Source organism: Lepisosteus oculatus, chromosome 17 (assembly GCF_040954835.1).
Source record: "Lepisosteus oculatus isolate fLepOcu1 chromosome 17, fLepOcu1.hap2, whole genome shotgun sequence".
Classification (NCBI taxonomy): domain Eukaryota; kingdom Metazoa; phylum Chordata; class Actinopteri; order Semionotiformes; family Lepisosteidae; genus Lepisosteus; species Lepisosteus oculatus.
Window position 1 is genome coordinate 16,998,053 of NC_090712.1, and position 18,257 is coordinate 17,016,309.

Consider the following 18,257-nt stretch of genomic DNA (forward strand, 5'->3'; position numbering starts at 1 on the left):
AATTCTCTAGACTTTCTTTTATACATAATACTGCCCCATTGAAAAAAAATCTTCTGATTTCAAATCGTATTTGGGTGAAAACAAAACAATAAGCCAATACATTTTGGCAAGCTAAGAGTTTGTGTATTGGAACTCCCTACAGCATTGGATTATTCACCAGAGCTGCACAGATCACTTGGTCCTTACTGGAATCTTTAGATGCAAAATATAATTATCACATGCACAGATTTGACACAAAATAAAATCCACTGGTAGACTACAGCAAATCCCAGTGTCAGCAAATACATGTATACATCAACTGTACCCCTGGCCATGAAATTAACAAAGAATGACATTAAAACCATGTCAAAATGACCATACTAATGCACTCGTAAGAACATAAAAAAGGTTGTGTGGCCCATCTAGCAGATTCTAGGATCTCATCCAGCTGTTTCGTAAAAGATAACGGCTTCAACAACTTGGCTGTCTGGCTTGTTCCATACACCCACACCTCTCTGGGTAAAGAAGTACCTCCTGTTCTTGGTCTTAGGTTATAGTTCCACAGCGTTTACTCCCACGTGAGTTTCTGATCTATTCATGGGATCATGAAGAAGTAAAAGACAAATAGTTATATCTGACTAACCCCTTTCCCATCTAGGAAGAGCAAAAATAGGAACTTTTGTTTTTCCTGGGCGCTTGGGAACAAACTATGGTGAGGTATTAATTTTTAAACATGTGTAGAGAAATAGTTTGTGGGTCAGCCGCAAAACAAACCCTGAAGCGATCCTCGACTTGTAATATTAATATTCATCTTTATCTCTCCCAAGCAGTGGGGCATGTTTGCTATTGCAGGTATGGCTGTTAAAGACAGAAACACAACAGCGGTGTACATTGTAGACCTCAGGCTAATCCACGCTTTATACTGCACTGACACTGAACAGAAATGTGTTTCTTGTACATGTCACCTATCGCCTGTCTTTTCGCACAAAGGAGGTAGAGGTTTTGTATGAAATGGCCAGGCCACAACTCTGCTGAAGGCCCAGGAAGAGATTATTTCTGTCATTTTAAAATCTAAACAGTACAACTGGCTAATGTGAAAAAGTGAGAACTTAGGTTGCATAATGCCATTATGTAATTGTCCTTAATCGAAGTTTATATGGTGGTCTAAAAAACTCGATGAGGTTTTGGAACTGACTGGTAAAAGATTATCAAAGTGTATAAGATCCTTTCAGAGAAGCTCAGCTGTGAAACCATCCATTCTGCAGCCTGGAGAATCAAGAAGGTCTACACTCCTTCCTCCAGGCTTAACCGATGATCACAGTAACGAAGGTGCAAGCGAAATGCATGACCACTATAACCTAAATGATCACTCCAGCAACTCCAGTCTGGACCCGATACAAGGGCTGCACTTGAAATTTCTCAGTTTTTTTAATTGGCTACAGTTTGGCGTCGCCCTCTCAACTGAACTGTCCTGCCCCCTCGGTTCTGGGCAAAAGGATTTCGGAGCACTTCCGCTTACTTAACTAGCGCCCTAAAAAATAGTTGAACTTTGTCAACGGTCAGATAACTACACTCACCCCGAATTCAGTTACTGCATCGGACTGTTTGATGTGCAGGAGGGCTATCCGTCCAGGAACGGGACCTATTGCACAGTGTCTACGTTACTTGGTGTCAACATTATTACGATCTTGTTTGCTCAGGTCGACCGACTCCTTGCAGTAGTTGACCCTTATACTTACAATCGTTATCTAACTAGGGCTGTAGTTATAGATGATTGTGCTTTCTGTTGGTTTTACAACAATATTTTTCTTAATGATTCAGAACCTCGTTACCGTCGATTTAGCTGCAGAAATGAACGCGTGTGGTATTTTGTCGCTCCAGGCAATAATATTCGCGAGAGTGCTGATGAACGTGAAACTGTTCTTCATCACTAAATACCCGATGGCTCGTCGTTATCTTCTATCATTTAGCACTCATCAGTGGCATGGTTGCGAGATTTCAGTTGGGTAGTTGCAGCGGCTCCGTTTCAACCGAAATATCGCCGCCTCCCTACAGATCCGTTCCCTGGCGCCGGCCCTGCTTTAGATACTGCTTTGCATCTGTTTCAGCGACCAAAGTTGTACTCAAGTTGACTCGCATAACAATGGAAACATTTTGTTATTTAGCGCACCTCGTGTATTTATTGTGAAACTTTGGAAAGCCTTTTTTAAGCTAAAAATAAACAACATACATAAGGCATATGCTACGTTGAAAAGAGCTTCGTACAAAACAAACATCCACTGTTTCTATTCAGACTGGAAGATGTCAATTCCAGTTTCTAATTCCAAACAATCCAGGGCTGTATAAGATGAGAACAGCTGTCCTTTTCTGTCATGCAAGTGAAGGATATATAATGCATTACACAAACAAAGCAGAATAAATACTGCTTACTGCTTAAATAGACACAGCCCTGGGCTTCCAGCTGTCAAAAGTGTATCGGGAATCATTAAAACCCTTTGGAGTTTTAAGACTTCAGAACATTTTTAATGACATAATCCAGAAGACAAAGGTTTTTAAAATTTAAGTTCTTAAAAACAGGAACGTTAACCCTTTATGGTTGGTCAATGTTTAGAAGACCCACCAGTAGATGAAGGGTGTGAACTGAGGATCTGGGCTTCTGGTGGTGGACTGGAGAATCAATGGACAAAAATGAAGTGCTTGTTTGAGCTTCACCACAAATAAATAAACACGTTTGTTTATCATAGAAGTCTTGCATCATTGTTTGCAGCTAAATCATTGTTTTATGAATTCATCTCACTCATCATCCTTTAAAAATGTATAAAACTGACAATTTTTGGATCTATTAAGAGAATATATACACACACTGTGTATTTTTACATGGGTAAATTCAACAGAGGTGCACAGTGACCTGTTCGAACTGCTACATCCCCCTGCCTGTAATATTTACAACAACGTTGTACAACAACAGAATGTTTTTGAGGTACTTTTCTCCCAAAGCAAGCCTTCCTACAATATATTTAATACAAAAAAACTGTATTAAAAATACATCAAAATTTGACTTACAGACTTGTTCAGATTCCAGTCAGGAGAGGCTACTGAAGTAAGTGCATCCAGTTAAATGAGTCACCTTCATCCTCCTTCCACCCACTCCCATACTGTAAATGCAATTTGCTGCTGAAAACCTTGCACATATTTAAAAATAATGCATTGAAAAATCTCAGATTTAGCATTTTTCTAAAGAACCAGTAGTGGCACAATGTGATTCTTTCAATCAAACTGTTTGGTTTAGCACTTCAAATATTTACAGTAGATAAGGAATTTAAAAACAGAATCACCAGTTTATTTTTATTATACATATATAACTGGCCAGTTGAGTCTTTATGTCTTGGTTCAAAGCAATAACCTCTGTATCTCCATGTGGTGAAAGAGGCAGTGCATAAATACATTCATGCATTCACCTTTTCACACTCTTCGAGCTCTGCATTGGCATGAAACATCTGAGGAAGGGCCACATCCCCCACCGAGGGCAATGAGCCAGCAGGCACCCAGGAAGTCACAGCAATGGCCCTTGAATTGGGGGTCAAAACATCCCTGGCCGTCCTGTCTCAATCCCACCACCAGAGGCGCTGTTCCCCATCGCGAACCGCGCAGGCATCGCTTAGGAAAGCCCCCTCATGATTGGTTCCCAGGCTGGAACACATGAAGTCGGGACCCCAGAGACCCCTGTCTACGCGCTTTTACCAGTTGGGTCATTCAGGAGCCACAACGGATGCAATACTTTGATATCGGCAAGAATTCAGTTCAAAGGAATTCTTTTTCTGAAATGCAAAGGAAACGACTTATCAATTGTTAGACATTTTCTACCTGGCACTTTTAGATTGAGATTTTAGTTGGATGTGGGAAATATGGTCTAGATGTAGACAGTGATGTACACATGACAGCTTTCTTTAGACCAGCTTGCAATTCCAGGCAATATAAATCTCCACACCAAAGGTTTAAATTGATGTTGCTGTAGTAGACTTTGAGATAACACAAGATCATCTTTAAACACAAATGCAAATGTACTGCATATACTATAATAACCTAAAGAGTGAGTATTTTAAGAAAATAAGCACAAAGCCTGCAAAAGAGAAAATGTCAGTCAGCACATCTATCTTGTCTACATTTCAGTACGTGATGAATTCAAGAATCATATCCAGCCATTTGTTGAAAGAGGTAATACCCCATTACAGCTAATGAGAAAGGCAACGCAGAAGGACATGAATATACCAGAAATGTCCATCACTAACATTTTTCACAGTGACCAGCACTGCACTATGGCAGCTGCAGAATGACTAAGGTGGATGGCCTGTTATTGTTACATGGTCCCCACTGAAGATGACAACAGCATTCTTCTGCTCTTCACGTGGGCAGTGCCAGTGGGGCACCAGCGTCCATCTAACATGGTGGGCAAGTGGCAGATTTACGTTACTTCTCGACTAACCCCACACACACACCTTTGGAACAAAGCACTGCTTACGTATGACTAGAGGATATACCAATAAACATGATTCAGTGAGTTTAGCATTTATTTGAGATTTAGAGTCACATATTGTGTCACAGAACTATTTCAGAAATGGCGGCTTTCATGGCATTTAACAGTAGGAGACCTTCCTCCTACGGAATTAAGTCAAATTATATTCCATTAAAGCCTACAAGGGTCAGGGCAGTCATAACTTACATCCTGGAAAAGATCTATAGGGAAGGTCATTTCCCCTAAAAGCCTGCTTGGCCCGAGGCAGAGAGAAAGGGGTGGGAGATCTGAGGCAGAACTCCACTACCCTAATCCAAATCGAGAAAGTCTACTTTCCATATAAGTCGGACTCCCTTGAAGCTATTTCAGCTGGGAAGGGAGCTTCTCAGTGGGTCTGTCACCCTTACCCAAAGGGAGAGAGTAGAAGTCAGCCAGAGAGGTGGGAGATATCCAGGGATAATGCCCCTCCCCAGAAGAAAGATATACTATTACTCTCGCTGTGTCAGGGGAAGAGCCTGCTTCTATATTTACCAGAATATTGGAGCACTTGGAACAAAGATAGCATTCCAGTGGACAAAGCAAGTGCAAGTGACATTAAACCAGCGGTCAGCAAACATTTGTGTGGTTCCTAGAACTGCCACTGCTCTAAATCTATTTGAGGTTCAATGGGAATCAGAGACTTCCCTGGCAACACAGAAGCTGGACTAAAACATTTGCACCACATTTAAAAGGTAAATGTAAAAAAACGTTGTCCAGAGCACGATAAAGAAGGAATGTCATTTCACATTGAAACTCTCTACATGCTCAGAATGCAATAAATGATTCTGAGGAAAATCATTAGTTGAAAAACTCAAAGAGGAATCTTATCATTGATGCAATTAAGTTGACGGTGTCCCTGCCCTGACCTGTTTGTTGTACGCTATCAATATAACTAAGGAAGGAAAGTGGCATAGCGTACCGAGCTTCACTTAAGAAATGCCCTCTCCCTTTCTCCCTATTCCACGTCGATAAGAGGATCAGTGTGGTGTAAAGTTATTAAGGTAAGCCTGCTATCCCTGAGAAAACAGAAGAGAAGCTCAGAAGAGCACATCAAAGAGTAAAGCACACACACTCTTCCCTGTGCCAGGGAAGAAACTGGAAACAACTCCAGAAGCTCTTCACCTGCCACCCTGCAGCAGACATCACTCTTATCAGCCAGGAGTTTTGCTTACAATCAAGGCAAAGTCTTCAAAGACAAGCTGAAACCTCTTGCTCAGTGGAACCGCAGCAAGAAGGCAAAAGGTACATCGTTTCGATGCAGCGGTTGAACTGCATTTTGAGCCCATAACAACACAAAACAGCTCATGAGAAAAAACGTCTCTGCAGTAGAAACTTTAAACGATAGTATCAGATGCTTTAAATCTTTGCTGCAAATTACAGGTAGCACACAGGTGACAGGAGGCCTCATTTTACATGAGAATATTAAAACCTGGGAAAGCTAAGTTTAAGAAGAAAAACTGAAATGTGTTGATCACATGAATTTCATGCCCAAAAAAGGTCACTTGGAGGAAACAAGATTGTGTCAAGGATTGTATGAAGACAACAAGATGACTTTCTTTGTCTTTGTTACCATGACACATAAGTAAACAGCTAAGGTGATGTCACACTTATTTTTAAACATTTGATTACTTCGTTCGTTTTGCCTCTGTAAATCTGTCAAGAAGAGCTGATTGGCCATATAGATGAGACTCGCATCTCAGTGTAAAAAATGCACAGAGTGGGGCATCTATCTGAACTACTGGCCCCAGTGGAACCCGGGGCTTTGAATTAAAGGTGCGTCAGTCACAATTAACCACACCACGTCTAAGATGGTCTTGTCTTAAAACCAGCGTTTTAACAAATGTTACAGCCCATACATATTTTTGATGAATATTAGCTGACAATACGTGTAACAGCATTCTCACATGTGACAGGCATAACAGATATACATGTAGTTCGGAGCACTATCCTTTGACAGACAGACACGATAAAAATACCATGCAAGAGGCCTGAATGGTTTTGTGTCGTTTTCCATCAACAAAAGAATTCCAAACCAAGGACACGGGATTAGCCGACCATAATACCCTCTCGGGCCTGAAGCTAAAATTAGGTATCACATCCATTCTAATCCTAAGGACGTCATCATCCGTTACCAGCGCCTGTTGACAGATCTCATACTTTGCGTATCAATGGAATGGCAGAAGTCTGGAGGGCCGCTCGTTAGTGGGAGCTATTGTTAGGCGGTACCCACCGCGTCCCCCCACTCAAGAGTGATGCCGCCCCGTGCCAAGGGGTCTGTGCAGCGCACTTGGAAGCGCGACGCGAGCCAGATATCGCCTTGCCTGACCTTTACCGCGATTCCATTACTTAAGGGGGGGAAAAGCCCAGGTTGGCTCTTTCAATCCAGGTGGGAACTTCATTGGCAATAGAACTGCTTTTCAGGTCGGATACTTGTCATATTCGGACTGTCGCGTTTGTGGTTCCGTTTGCACCGTTCCCTTCACATATCAGGGAGGGAAATCGAAAGTATTAAAGTTTTTAAAACTATATATGTATTTGCAAAATAAAGGTAACCGATACTTTACAAAATCACCTCTCTCCTGTTTGAACACAACTGCTGTGTCAGTTTCCCCAAGTGCTGCAGTGTTGTCTGTCAGAGGCGGCATCAGAGCTCTTACCTTGCGCTGCTGCTTCTCCCAGGCCGGGTCCAACAGCATGTCCCGGTCCCACTCGTCCTCCTGTATCATGTACTCGTCCGGCTCATACTCGTGGTTGTTGTATTGCACCGTCATATCTACCTGGGTCATGGTTCTGCAGATGTGTTAACACACAAAAAAAAACTCTACTGCAATTGATTAGAAGTGGACGGGAGGGAGGAGAACAACGCCGCAACGGTACTTGAGAAGCTGCTGTAAAGCGCCTTGCAGGTTCAGTGCTGAATTCGCAGTTCGGTGCAGTGAGTGTGGGTATGAGCTGCGCTCTCTGCTCCCCGGCTGACGGAGTGAACTCGGCGGCGCTCGCGCGGATTTCAATTCATACTGCGCGTCACGTGACGCCTGGCCCGGCTGGCAGGGGCACTTGAGCACGCGAGTGGGGGGAGACACATTGTCCCTCTGGGAGTCACCCCCCGCCGCTGCCCGTGACAGTGTTTCCGAAAAGCATCCTCTTGCCTGCGCAGATGTAGCGCTAGGAGCCGCTGCTGGAGACGCGTGCCTTCGGGCGTGCGCATCGCTGTCATGCATAACATGAATCTTGCAGACTTTGAGATTATGATGCACCCTCTAAGCCCAATCCCCGCTGGAACAATAAACCAAAAGACACGGGTACACACAAGCTCAAGAAAACTTACTTAAAAAATGACTTTTTCAAGCATTTTTAAAGGAAAAATACTTTAAAAGGTATTAATTCAGCAGAACCGAAAGCAGGGTCTTCCATTACAGCAGTTCGAAGACTGCCAATGAGGGCAGCTGTGGGGTTTAACAGCTCCCTAATGTAGGTAAAAGACAGACCCTTCAGCCCTTCAAGGTGCAGCAGCAGTGTTTTAAATTCCATTCTGAAATCCCTAGGGAGCCAGTAGAAGGGAGATAAAACTGGTAAGATGTGCACCTGCATTTTAGATTTCCTTCAAATCCGGGCATCTGAATAATGAAGACCTGACTTGAGTGTCCTCACAGGCAATCACTGTGCAGCATAGTGTTCGAGTAGTACTTTGTTGTTTAAGAAATACACTCTTTGATAGGTGTTTATAGGGTCCATTTTAATATCAGTCATTGCAGTGGTGGCGAATGTACGTGACAATGGGATGAAGCCTGGAGTTTCAGGAGGTTCTGGAGCTCCAGACAGCCCAGGCTAGCAGTAACTCTGTGGCTCCTGGCAGCACTGAAGCTCAGCAGGTGTGAGCCTGGTCAGTACCTGCATGGGAGACAAACCTGGGGAAAAACTACTGCAGGTGTTAGAGGGGCCGGTAGGGGTTGCTCACCCTGCAGTCTGTGTGGATCCTATGGCCCCAGTACACTGATGGGGTCAATATACTATAAAAAGGTGCTGTCCTTTGGATGAGATGTAAAACTGAGGTCCTGACTCTCTGTGATATGAAATAAGAGTAAGGTATTATTATTATTAGACTGAGTGTGTGAATCAGAGAGATAGCAGGTGCTTACACAGAGGGTAAAGGCACCATGGCAATGCTCTTACTCCAGCCATGAGCCTGTCCAGGGGCCCCTTTACAGACACCTCTCGGGGGAGAGGCAGTGAAAGATGAAGTGAGGGGTGTTTTCTGTACACCCCAGCACACCTGCAACACACCCGGCCCTGGCGTCTCTGTGTCCTGAAAGCTCAGACTGGGCATACTCTACTAGTGCACACAGTGAATTCAAAGGCAAAGGGATTTAATTGTTCAGTGGTAAACTAATTCAAAATTAGATTAAACAAGGTTTCTAAAGAGATTTTGCAAAGGCACTGTTCAGAATTGCACTTTCTTCAATCCACTTGAAGAAAATAATTTGTATGCTTGCACGGATGTGTGCAGTGCGCTTCCTTTAACACGGGAAGTATTACATTGCACATCAAACGTTACAGAAATTTAAACCGACAGCAAATAATTTAGGACTCCCACCTCCAGAGGTCGCTATCAATCGCACTTTCTTAGGCAGATCAACGCGTGTGCTCATTCATACCATATCCGGGTTAGAGGTTAGTGTGTACACGCACATGTACATGTGGGTCCTGAAGTGAGCTACAGTAAGTTGGAGGTTCTTAAAATCGTTGCAAATTAAGTCTCTTTATTTATGTAGTTCATAGTAGAATATTCCTTGGTTATGTATCCAGTTATCTTTAAAACATAAAATTCTTGTGTTTATCTTTTGCTTACTGTTGTGTTCCCAGTTGTTAAAAACGTTCATACAGCAAGCTACTGCTACAGTTTATTTTGTGTTCAAATTATTGCATGTGTTTCTTCGTCATGTTCTCTGAACTATTCACAGACACTGCCCAAAAATCTGAGTATAGTATTCGTATTTATGAGAACATATTCGTATTTTTTTTCAGTTCTTGTCTTAGCATTATTTTTGTCATCGGTCGCATTGTAAGGTCTTGCAATACAGGTATCGGTATGTGGCGGTAAAATGTAGTAGAACCGTATGAAAGTCGGGTTTTCACTTCATCCTCTCAAGGTGTTTTTGATTTAATGAGTAAATATCAGCGCGATCTTCCTGAGATTCTTCGACACTGACTCAAGATCTCGACCAAACCCACTAACAACCAGGGGACGGGAGGCATGTGATCGTAGTATTTGCAACATTAATGTTCTTGTTTTATTTCTAGGAGTCGGGATAGTTAGCGGTAAAATGACGTCGCTAGCTCAGCAGCTGAAGCGTCTGGCTCTGCCACAGAATGACCCGAGTTTGCTGTCTCGTAAGGATGTGGCCTCCCTGCTCTTTGACCCGAAGGAGGCAGCAGGCATTGACAGAGACACTTTCTTCGCACTGGGTAAATGAACAGCTCCCCACTGGGGACGGCATGAGCTGAGAATTGCTGCTGCTATGTCCGTGCATGTTCAAGTTTAAAAAAAACAGCAGTGCTGTTTCGATGTTAATCACAGTCGTTTTTAATTTAACGACAAGTGTTGCTGAACGTTTGTCTTCACGGCTATGCTGTGTGCCTGAGTCTGGTCACCAGTCAGACCCTTGCTGTCCTGTCGTGACAGGGTGCACAGGACTGGAGGAGCTGCTGGGAATTGAACCCCTGTTTGAGGAGTTCCAGGACACGCTGTTCAGCCCAGCTTCCAAAAACCTGGAGCGTAGCGTTCAGACCAAGGAGGTCAACCAGCGCCTAGACGCAGGGATCTCCTTGTTCCTCACTCGTCTTTCTCCGTATTTCATGCTTAAACCAGCACAGAAATGCCTGGAGTGGCTCATTCACCGGTAAGATCCACCTCAGCAGTACGCTTTTGGCGCCCCTGGATGTTTTCGAATAATTTTGGCCATTCCTCAGTCAAGAAATGTGTATCTGTGAAAACCCTGAGTTTGCCCTAGCCTTACTTAGCCACCATCACCTACAATTTTAGTTCTCGTTTTTATTTAAAGTGATTAACTGCTTTACCCCTTACAAGTGGAGATTATTGTAAATGTTCCACAGGTTCCACATCCATCTTTATAACGAAGACAGCTTGGTTGCCTGTGTTTTGCCATATCATGAGACCAAAGTGTTTGTGAGAGTAATTCAGCTGCTAAAAACCAAGGACCCAACCCACAGATGGAATTGGCTCCACGCAATAAAGGTACAGTGTTCCAGTATGTCTCTTCTTTAGTGTTCAATGTACAATAAGCTCGATGTTGTAGCTTTTTTTTTTAACTGAAAGGTTGAATTGGCATAGAAATACTTAATGAATGCTTGTTTTCAGTTAAAAAAACAACCTTCGCCACATCAAAATTAATTTTTTCTCTTGTCATATATCGCATGTATGGTCAATAGTTTTAAGTGGACTGCATGTTTGTTGAGTATTGTAAAAGGTGCCTTTCCAGGTAGTTAACTGAAGTAATTCAGAGCTCAGCTAGAATTAAAAACATATTCACCCCTGAGGAAAGTTTGACATGCTCCACACCCAGTGACAGAAGTCAGGATTTCTGTGATTGGAAAAGTAAATGATGCTGGTCATTTCAGCTTTAATGATCTTGTGCTAAATCACAATATTGACATTATTGCTTTGTGCTCTTTGTTTTCAGAAACCCGGGGTTCCACTGCCCAGAAGCACAGTTATTACACACTGTTACAAAAACCTGAGTTTCCTGGACTTTATCTGCAGTCTTGTGACTAAATCGATTAAGGTAACGAAACTCATTCCTACTTGTCCTTTCCATACAAGTAGGAACTTTGCATTCAGGTTTTTATTGAATCTTACCTTAAGAAACCTGAGCTGATGCTTCTGTGTTCTGTGTTTCAGGCTTATTCAGGATCTTCAGGAAACTGTGCCCAGCTCAGAGTTATTTTCTCCTTCTATGCATCAACTATTGTTCTTGCTTTAGATGCTGTTGAAAAGATAACAGATGCATTGATAGCCAAATTGCTGCCATATATTCAAAAGGTAAGAAGCATATTATGTTATATTTGAAAAACAAAGATCTGTGCGTTTTATTTTCAGTTTCTTAGTTTATTTAAAGCACAAGGTAAATTACCTAAACCCCAGTGTCCCAAAACATGCCCAGGAGAATGCTGTCTCTTAAATTTGTTCTGCATCCTTGTTGTAGTTCAGTAACTTTAAATATGTTCTGATGCCTTTCCTGACTCCTTTATTTTCATGTGCTCTTTAATCAACTTTGACATTGCAGACAAGTGATGTTTTGTGAAAAATAATTTAGTTTCTTCCTTCCCCACCTCCTTTCGACGTGTGGTATAAGTGTAAATGAAAACTTTTTTTTGTTCTGTGTCCTAGGGTTTGAAGTCACCCTTGACAGACTATAAGGCTGCAACCTACATGATTGCGAGTCAGCTGGCTGTCAAGGTGGTGATGGAGCCGGCTTTGGTCAATACCCTCGCTCTGCAGATTAGCAGCTCTCTTTCTCAAGACCCTGCCATGCCCAGAGAAGGGCTGGGCTGCCTGATTGTTTTATTACAAAATCAGAAGGAAGGCTGCCTCGAAACAAAGTGAGTCTGAAACTATTAACTGTTCACTTATTTGATTGATGTTCTGAGTGTATGAAAGGAGACTGATTCACCACTGACTCTGCACCTGTAACTGTAATTTACAATCTCAAGGAAAACATAGTCTGGAATGCTAATCTTGAATTACATTTTGGTAATTTGATGGTATTCTTGGCATTGATGAGATTCTTTGAGCTGTCACTGTGATTTCTTTGTTTTTCCATTCCATTCATGATGATAAGCGATAAACTGTTTTCTTTTTCAGTAGCAGCAACTCATTTCTTTTCACAGCAGCAACGTTAGAAGTATCACCTACTGTTTACTGTCTCCATTGAGATTGATTTATCAAAAAACTCATGTTGTGTGTTTTCTTTCATTTAGTAAAATAATAATTGTGAGACCCTGCCGAAGTGCTTGGTTACTTTCAGAATGCCCAGAACACGAAAAATCCCAAAACATGTTGGGGTCAAATATGAACATCTTTTTTGGTGTGATGGCGAATCATACAAAATAAGGCAGTTTTGCTGTATTACTTATTGGTGTATCACTGACAATAACAATAAGGCAAAGGTATCTTGATAAAAGAAGCCTGTTGGGATTGTCCGTGTTTTTCTTTCCTGAATTCCATTATGCATGACATTCAACATGTTAAGGCTCATTATATGTTAAAACTATATAATGTTTTCATATGACCTAGTGTTGTACTGCTCTTGGAGAACATGGTCTTGACCTTCTCTAGTAATCAATAAGTGAAATTCCTTTTTTCCCCACATTTTTCAAATCAGAGCCTGTACCCGCCTGTGCAGCATCCCTGATCTGATCTCGGCTCTCCAGGATATCGCAAAAGTACATGATATCAGCCCGGTGCTGCGCTGCCTCGTCCCACACCTCATCCACGCTGTCATTGCGGACAGTGGTGAGTTTCGCAGGGAAGAGAGGAGCTTCGGTTTCTCGGGCATCAATGTTGCTTTATTCAAATCTTTAAAAATCAATTGGATCGGTTTGTTAAGTTCAGTGATTGTTTACGTAGGAGAGTTAACTGTCCCTGTCCTGATCGAGATGGGACATAGTAAAATGGGCCTTGGCCTCTTTGTTCACCTTGTAACTAGAGCATAGCGTTTAAGCCAACAGTAGCATTTGAGTATGGAATTGAGGGTTATTTTCCATCTGATTCCATTTGATTTGTGTGAATTGACAACTGGTACTAAGCTAAGAAAAACCCCAAACTAATTGAAAATATTTGAAAATAAGCACTCTTTAACACCAAAGGTAGTTAGCATTTTATGTTTTTTATGAAATGTTACTTTAGAGTATAACTTAACCTGACCAAGACTCAAGGAGTAGTATGTTCTATATTCCTGCAGTGGTATGAAACACATTCAGGTTTAAAAAATGTTTTTTTCTTTCAGAAGACAGCCAGAGAGAAGAACCCTCAGAGAACATCGACTTAGGGAGTCTCTTGGAGTCCGTCTTGCAGAATCTTCCTCTGGAAAACGGCTTGGAGCACACCGCAGCAAAGTAATTTAGCTAATCATTTCTCTCTGTTTTTAGGAATTCCTTTGACTGAATGAAGAATTATATTTGGAGTGTCTTTTGTAATCTGTCGGCCTGTTCTGTGTTCAGTCTTTAACCTAGACTGTTCGTGTCGATGTCAGGTGAGGTGCGGTGAGTTTGTGTCCTATTCCCTTGTTCTAAAGCAGCTGTTTTTTTTTCCTCAGGGTTTTTCTCCAGAAGTACCTTTCCCATGGGAAACAGAGACAGTTTTCCTCCGGGCAGATTTCCATTCTCAACCAGCGCTTGCTGCCTTTCATACGAGCATTTGAGTGCAAGTAAGGCGGCTGTTGTTTTTCATTGTGCGTCAATGAGATGTAGCAAAGACACACCTTAACTTTTAAGAAGCAGGACGTTTATAACCTTTATGGAAGAAGTGAAGATGCATTCCCAGACCTGGGTGTCACGTTCTGCTTTTCCCCAACCTGTTTCGTTGACACGCAGGTACCCAGGAGCACTGGATTCTGTGTTGGAGGGGCACCTGAGTGATGTCTCGGCCCCGGAGGAGCAAGAACTCTTCCAGCACTTCCTCTCCCTTTCCATGAGCAGTGGCAAATACAAGGTGTGCAGTTCAGCAAAAACCCAAGGTTATGCTCTGCTGCCAGATCTGTCCTGTTGAGCAGTGTAGTCAGATAGAAGGGTTTACGCCTGACTTACCTTTCTTGCAAGTTTATTGATGCTTTTATTTTAATTATTTAGAAATTTGGGCGTCTTGGACCTTTGGTACGTCACCGCACTGGGGCCCTGGGTTCAGTTTCTGACGTGCTGTCTGCGTGGCGTTAGTATGTTCTCCCCATGTTCACGTGGGTTTCCTCCCACAGTCCATAGACACGCCAGTAGGTTAATTGGCTCCTGGGAAAACTGGTCCTGGTGTGAGTGTGTGTTTGTGTCCGTCTCTCTGCCCTGCAGTGGACTGGTGTCCCGCCCAGGGTGTGCCCTGCCTTGTGCCCAGGATGGGCTCTGGCTCCCTCATGACCCTGTATTAGATACGGTGGCAAGAGGGATGGATGGATTGAAGAATCTTTAGATTGTATCAGTTTTAAATACATTTTGACACTTTTTTTCTTCTCTTTGGATGTAGATTTTGGCACATTCTGACACCTCCCTGCTGCTTAGTCTTAATCACCCTCTCCCTGTGGTGAGAAATCATGCCATCGAACATCTGAAGGAGATCATCAACACAGGACAGGTGCTTCATCTTAGAGCTCGTTGAAACCAACTGCCTTGGCCTCCTAACTCGCAGAAGGGCTGTATACTCATGTCACCTTCTTCGGCAGGAGGGCTTCGACGAGGCGTTCCTGAGAGAGGCCGTGCTGGGCCGCGTGAGGGACGATGTTCCTGAAGTGGTGCTGGCTGCCATGAAGGCTCTGGAGGTCAGTGGTTTGAGGGATGAAGGATGCTGTCAGTGTAAAATACAGCACAAACCAGCTCCTGGAAGTATCACTTGGCTACAAAAACAGTAGATACTACCAACTGTTTGAAATGTGTTTAAAAATGTTTATCAGATGAAAAACAATTGCTTTCAGTTTAAGCAATACCAGAAGGAAGTTAATTCAAACATTACAGATGCATATTGGTTTTTTTTGGCATTATGTACATTTCTTAGTTGCTAATGGCTGCTTTTGACAGTTGTGTGAGCCCAGGCCCTTCCTATTTGTTTCTGAGATTTGTTATAAATGTACATTTCTGTACAAGTGCAGTTAAATCATGAATCATATTTCTACAGGTGTATGCTGACCGTCTGGGCCCTGATGAGACCATATCCTGCCTCCTTTCACTTTTCCAACGTGTTGATATTTCAAAGGATGGAAATTGGTGAGATATCATTTCCTTCTTCTAAGCAGTCCAGATCCCCTGGAGCAATTGCTTTGATTTTAATTTTTAATTGTTTATCCATTTTTTTTCTAGCTTTCAAACTTTCAAAACATCTTCTTAGATAAGTAATGTCTTCATTGAAATTGGTCAAAATGTTGCATAAGCACTTAAAACGTATGCTGCTGAAAAACTGCTTAAACTGGCAAATTCAAAGCTTGAAATGTATTGTATGTCCCAAAGATTATAAGTAAAAATGATGTTTCTACCTTTGTCTTTTCCCAATGAATTCAGGGAGCTTAGTGTGATCTTGATTACTATAAGTACAAGTATTTTCACAAACCTATGCTGTACACTGGTGGGTGTTAAATTGTAACATAGCCTTTATTTGTAATAACTGAACAGAAAACATTTCTTCCGTGGTCAACAGTTTTCTTATAGATGCAGCAGTATATTTTTAGACATTTTTAACGTGACTGATATCAGTGTGGGTAAGATGGTATTGTCCCAATTTTACACCTGTAGCTTACAAAAATAAATAGGCTCAATTAAAAACTTTGCCATTGTCTTGCCAGAATCCTGTTTCTCTCCAAATAACTGAATCCTTTTAGTTCTGAGGCCAAAGTCAGTTTGATTAGAAGTAAATAACTTGGATATCAGTTACAAAGAGTTTTTATGCTTTCTTAATAGAAACCACACTGCAACATTGGTTTACTACTGGTTCATACGAGCAGAGTTTGTAGGTGCATCGTGGGTTTGGTTTTACTCTAGAAACAGTTCTTATGCATTCTTTCTCTAATACAAATATTTGTTTCTATAATGTCTGTGATGATACTGCCACATTGCTCTACTATATGATATTTATGGTAAGAGAACTTGCCCAAAATCTGTAACAGCTGCTTAAAGTTCAAGTTCACGATAGTGTTTTCTGTAGAACAGACATAACTAATGGTGCGGCGGCTCTGTGACTCAGGATCTGTGCCTGTGGCTGGTAGGTTGCTGGTTCGTATCCCGCGGCCGGCAGAGGAATCCTACTCCATTGGGCCCCTGATCAAGGCCCTTCACCCCAACTGCTCCAGGGGTGCCGTATAAATGGCAGACCCTGCGCTCTGACCCCAAGCTTCTCTCCCTGTCTGTGTGTCTCATGGAGAGCAAGCTGGGTATGCATACAGACAAATTCCTAATGCAAGAAACTGTATACGGCAGATAAAGTGATCTTAATCTTATCTTGTCTCTTAATACTACTGAGCCACCTTACGTTTGGCTGTATTGTCTTGGTAGGTGTCCAGTGCTCAAGGAGGCTGTGCGGATGCTGGACGGCGTCCAGCTTGCCCAGGGAAGTGCCGGCGCGAAGACGCTCATTGTCCGGGAGCTGCTGCCCTTTCTGGTCGTCACGAGCCCTTGCTCGAACTCTCCAGAGCAGCAGTTAGCCACCTGCGTCGCCCGCTGCACACCCTTCTCCCAGCATCCTCTTTTACACGGCTGGGGAAATGGTAAGCACGATACCTGGCGGATATTTTTCAGGGTTTCTTGAATTTCCTGTTCTTATATGTATATACATGGAGCAGGTCCGAGGGATTGAATTGTTTTAGATTGTACCATCGCACGAGTACACACTTCCAAAATTGTAAAGGAGTGCTGCCTCGCATCTGCTCTGCCAGTTTCTGTGTATTCCCTCTTCTTCAAAGCAAGTGCAGAGCAAGAAGGAGTTTACCTTAGACCTCAGTGGTCCTGAGATCTGAAGGATCCATTTCACTCAACAGATAATTTATATTATTCGTATATAACTATGGTGTACAGCGAATTCCATACTGCTTTCGGACGGACATTGTCATCGATAATGACTTTAATCACTTTCTGTTCACTGATGTTAATATTTCCTGAAAGTCTGTCTTAAAAGCTGGCTTTGACCCATTGCATGTTTTACTACAGATAAACACTTTACTCATATAGTGGCTCAGCTGGCTCAGATGGGCTCACTGTAATGAATGGTGAACCTGTTATTGAAATATTTTTTGGATTCAAAATGAAACCTCGATTATAGGTTTGTCACCCTTTTCACGATTTTGTAATGAGCCCGTTTAAACAGAAGTGTTTCTTCCCTGCAGTGCTAGATGGAGTTATGGCCAAGACCCCTCCAGAAGATGTCCTGGGAGAAGCCAATCAACAGCTTATTTCAACAATGACTAACAACCTACTTGCAATGGACTCTTCTTCTAAACTTAACACTGTAAGTAGTTTGAATCCAAATATCATGCCCTGTGATGTCAGTGATATTCATGCTCAAATATCGTGAGCATGAGAACTCTCAAGCAGCGCAGCTGAGGCCGTAAGAAAGAAAAATAAACAAGACCCATCTTGCACTTGAGTGGAAGGTTATTGACAGTGTCCAGGGTGATGTTTTTGGGCTCACGCAGTTTTTTGCATCTGTTTCAGATTGAAGATCTCATTGAGATAGTTAGGAACCAGACGTCTAGTCTACAGGAGAGGGCTGCCTTTCTGGTCCTTTCTTACACTCTGGTTCAGAGCCTGCAGACCCTTGATGAGCCTCATCATTTAAACACGGCTCTGAAGATATTCGACTTGCTGCAACCCAAGCTGCAGAAGCTCATTGCCAAAGCACTGACTGAGGTAAGCAGAGGGAAAGGAATAATGAATAATGAAAGAAGTACAAAAAAAGCATCTCTTGCAGTTATGTTACAGTTGGTTTTGGAATGGTTTCTATAGAGTTTTGGAGAGCATTTGA

General features: G+C 42.4%; 2 protein-coding genes across 5 annotated transcripts in view; one reads left to right on the forward strand and one right to left on the reverse strand.

Annotated features, from left to right (window-relative positions):
* LOC102682600 (alpha-actinin-2) overlaps positions 1 to 7,524 on the reverse strand; it is a 33,191-nt gene extending 25,667 nt beyond the window's left edge. For 2 of the 3 annotated variants that reach the window (XM_069179690.1, XM_069179691.1), the window contains exon 1: positions 7,189 to 7,523. In XM_069179690.1, the coding sequence (XP_069035791.1) occupies positions 7,189 to 7,317 (129 nt within the window). In that variant the 5' untranslated portion in view covers positions 7,318 to 7,523. Of the gene's footprint in view, positions 1 to 7,188 lie in introns of all 3 variants that reach the window. The other variant, XM_069179692.1, reaches the window with a different exon arrangement.
* A 1,643-nt stretch (positions 7,525 to 9,167) lies between these two features.
* The window catches only part of heatr1 (HEAT repeat containing 1), a 30,027-nt gene continuing 20,937 nt past the window's right edge, over positions 9,168 to 18,257 (forward strand). Inside the window, exons 1-17 of one of the 2 annotated variants that reach the window (XM_069179878.1) lie at positions 9,168 to 9,250; positions 9,833 to 9,997; positions 10,215 to 10,431; positions 10,646 to 10,787; positions 11,233 to 11,334; positions 11,451 to 11,591; positions 11,940 to 12,151; positions 12,934 to 13,064; positions 13,558 to 13,666; positions 13,867 to 13,977; positions 14,144 to 14,261; positions 14,781 to 14,888; positions 14,977 to 15,072; positions 15,426 to 15,514; positions 16,793 to 17,004; positions 17,620 to 17,741; positions 17,948 to 18,142. In XM_069179878.1, the coding sequence (XP_069035979.1) occupies positions 9,856 to 9,997; positions 10,215 to 10,431; positions 10,646 to 10,787; positions 11,233 to 11,334; positions 11,451 to 11,591; positions 11,940 to 12,151; positions 12,934 to 13,064; positions 13,558 to 13,666; positions 13,867 to 13,977; positions 14,144 to 14,261; positions 14,781 to 14,888; positions 14,977 to 15,072; positions 15,426 to 15,514; positions 16,793 to 17,004; positions 17,620 to 17,741; positions 17,948 to 18,142 (2,247 nt within the window). In that variant the 5' untranslated portion in view covers positions 9,168 to 9,250; positions 9,833 to 9,855. The remainder of the gene's footprint in view (positions 9,251 to 9,832; positions 9,998 to 10,214; positions 10,432 to 10,645; positions 10,788 to 11,232; positions 11,335 to 11,450; positions 11,592 to 11,939; positions 12,152 to 12,933; positions 13,065 to 13,557; positions 13,667 to 13,866; positions 13,978 to 14,143; positions 14,262 to 14,780; positions 14,889 to 14,976; positions 15,073 to 15,425; positions 15,515 to 16,792; positions 17,005 to 17,619; positions 17,742 to 17,947; positions 18,143 to 18,257) is intronic. The other variant, XM_069179879.1, reaches the window with a different exon arrangement.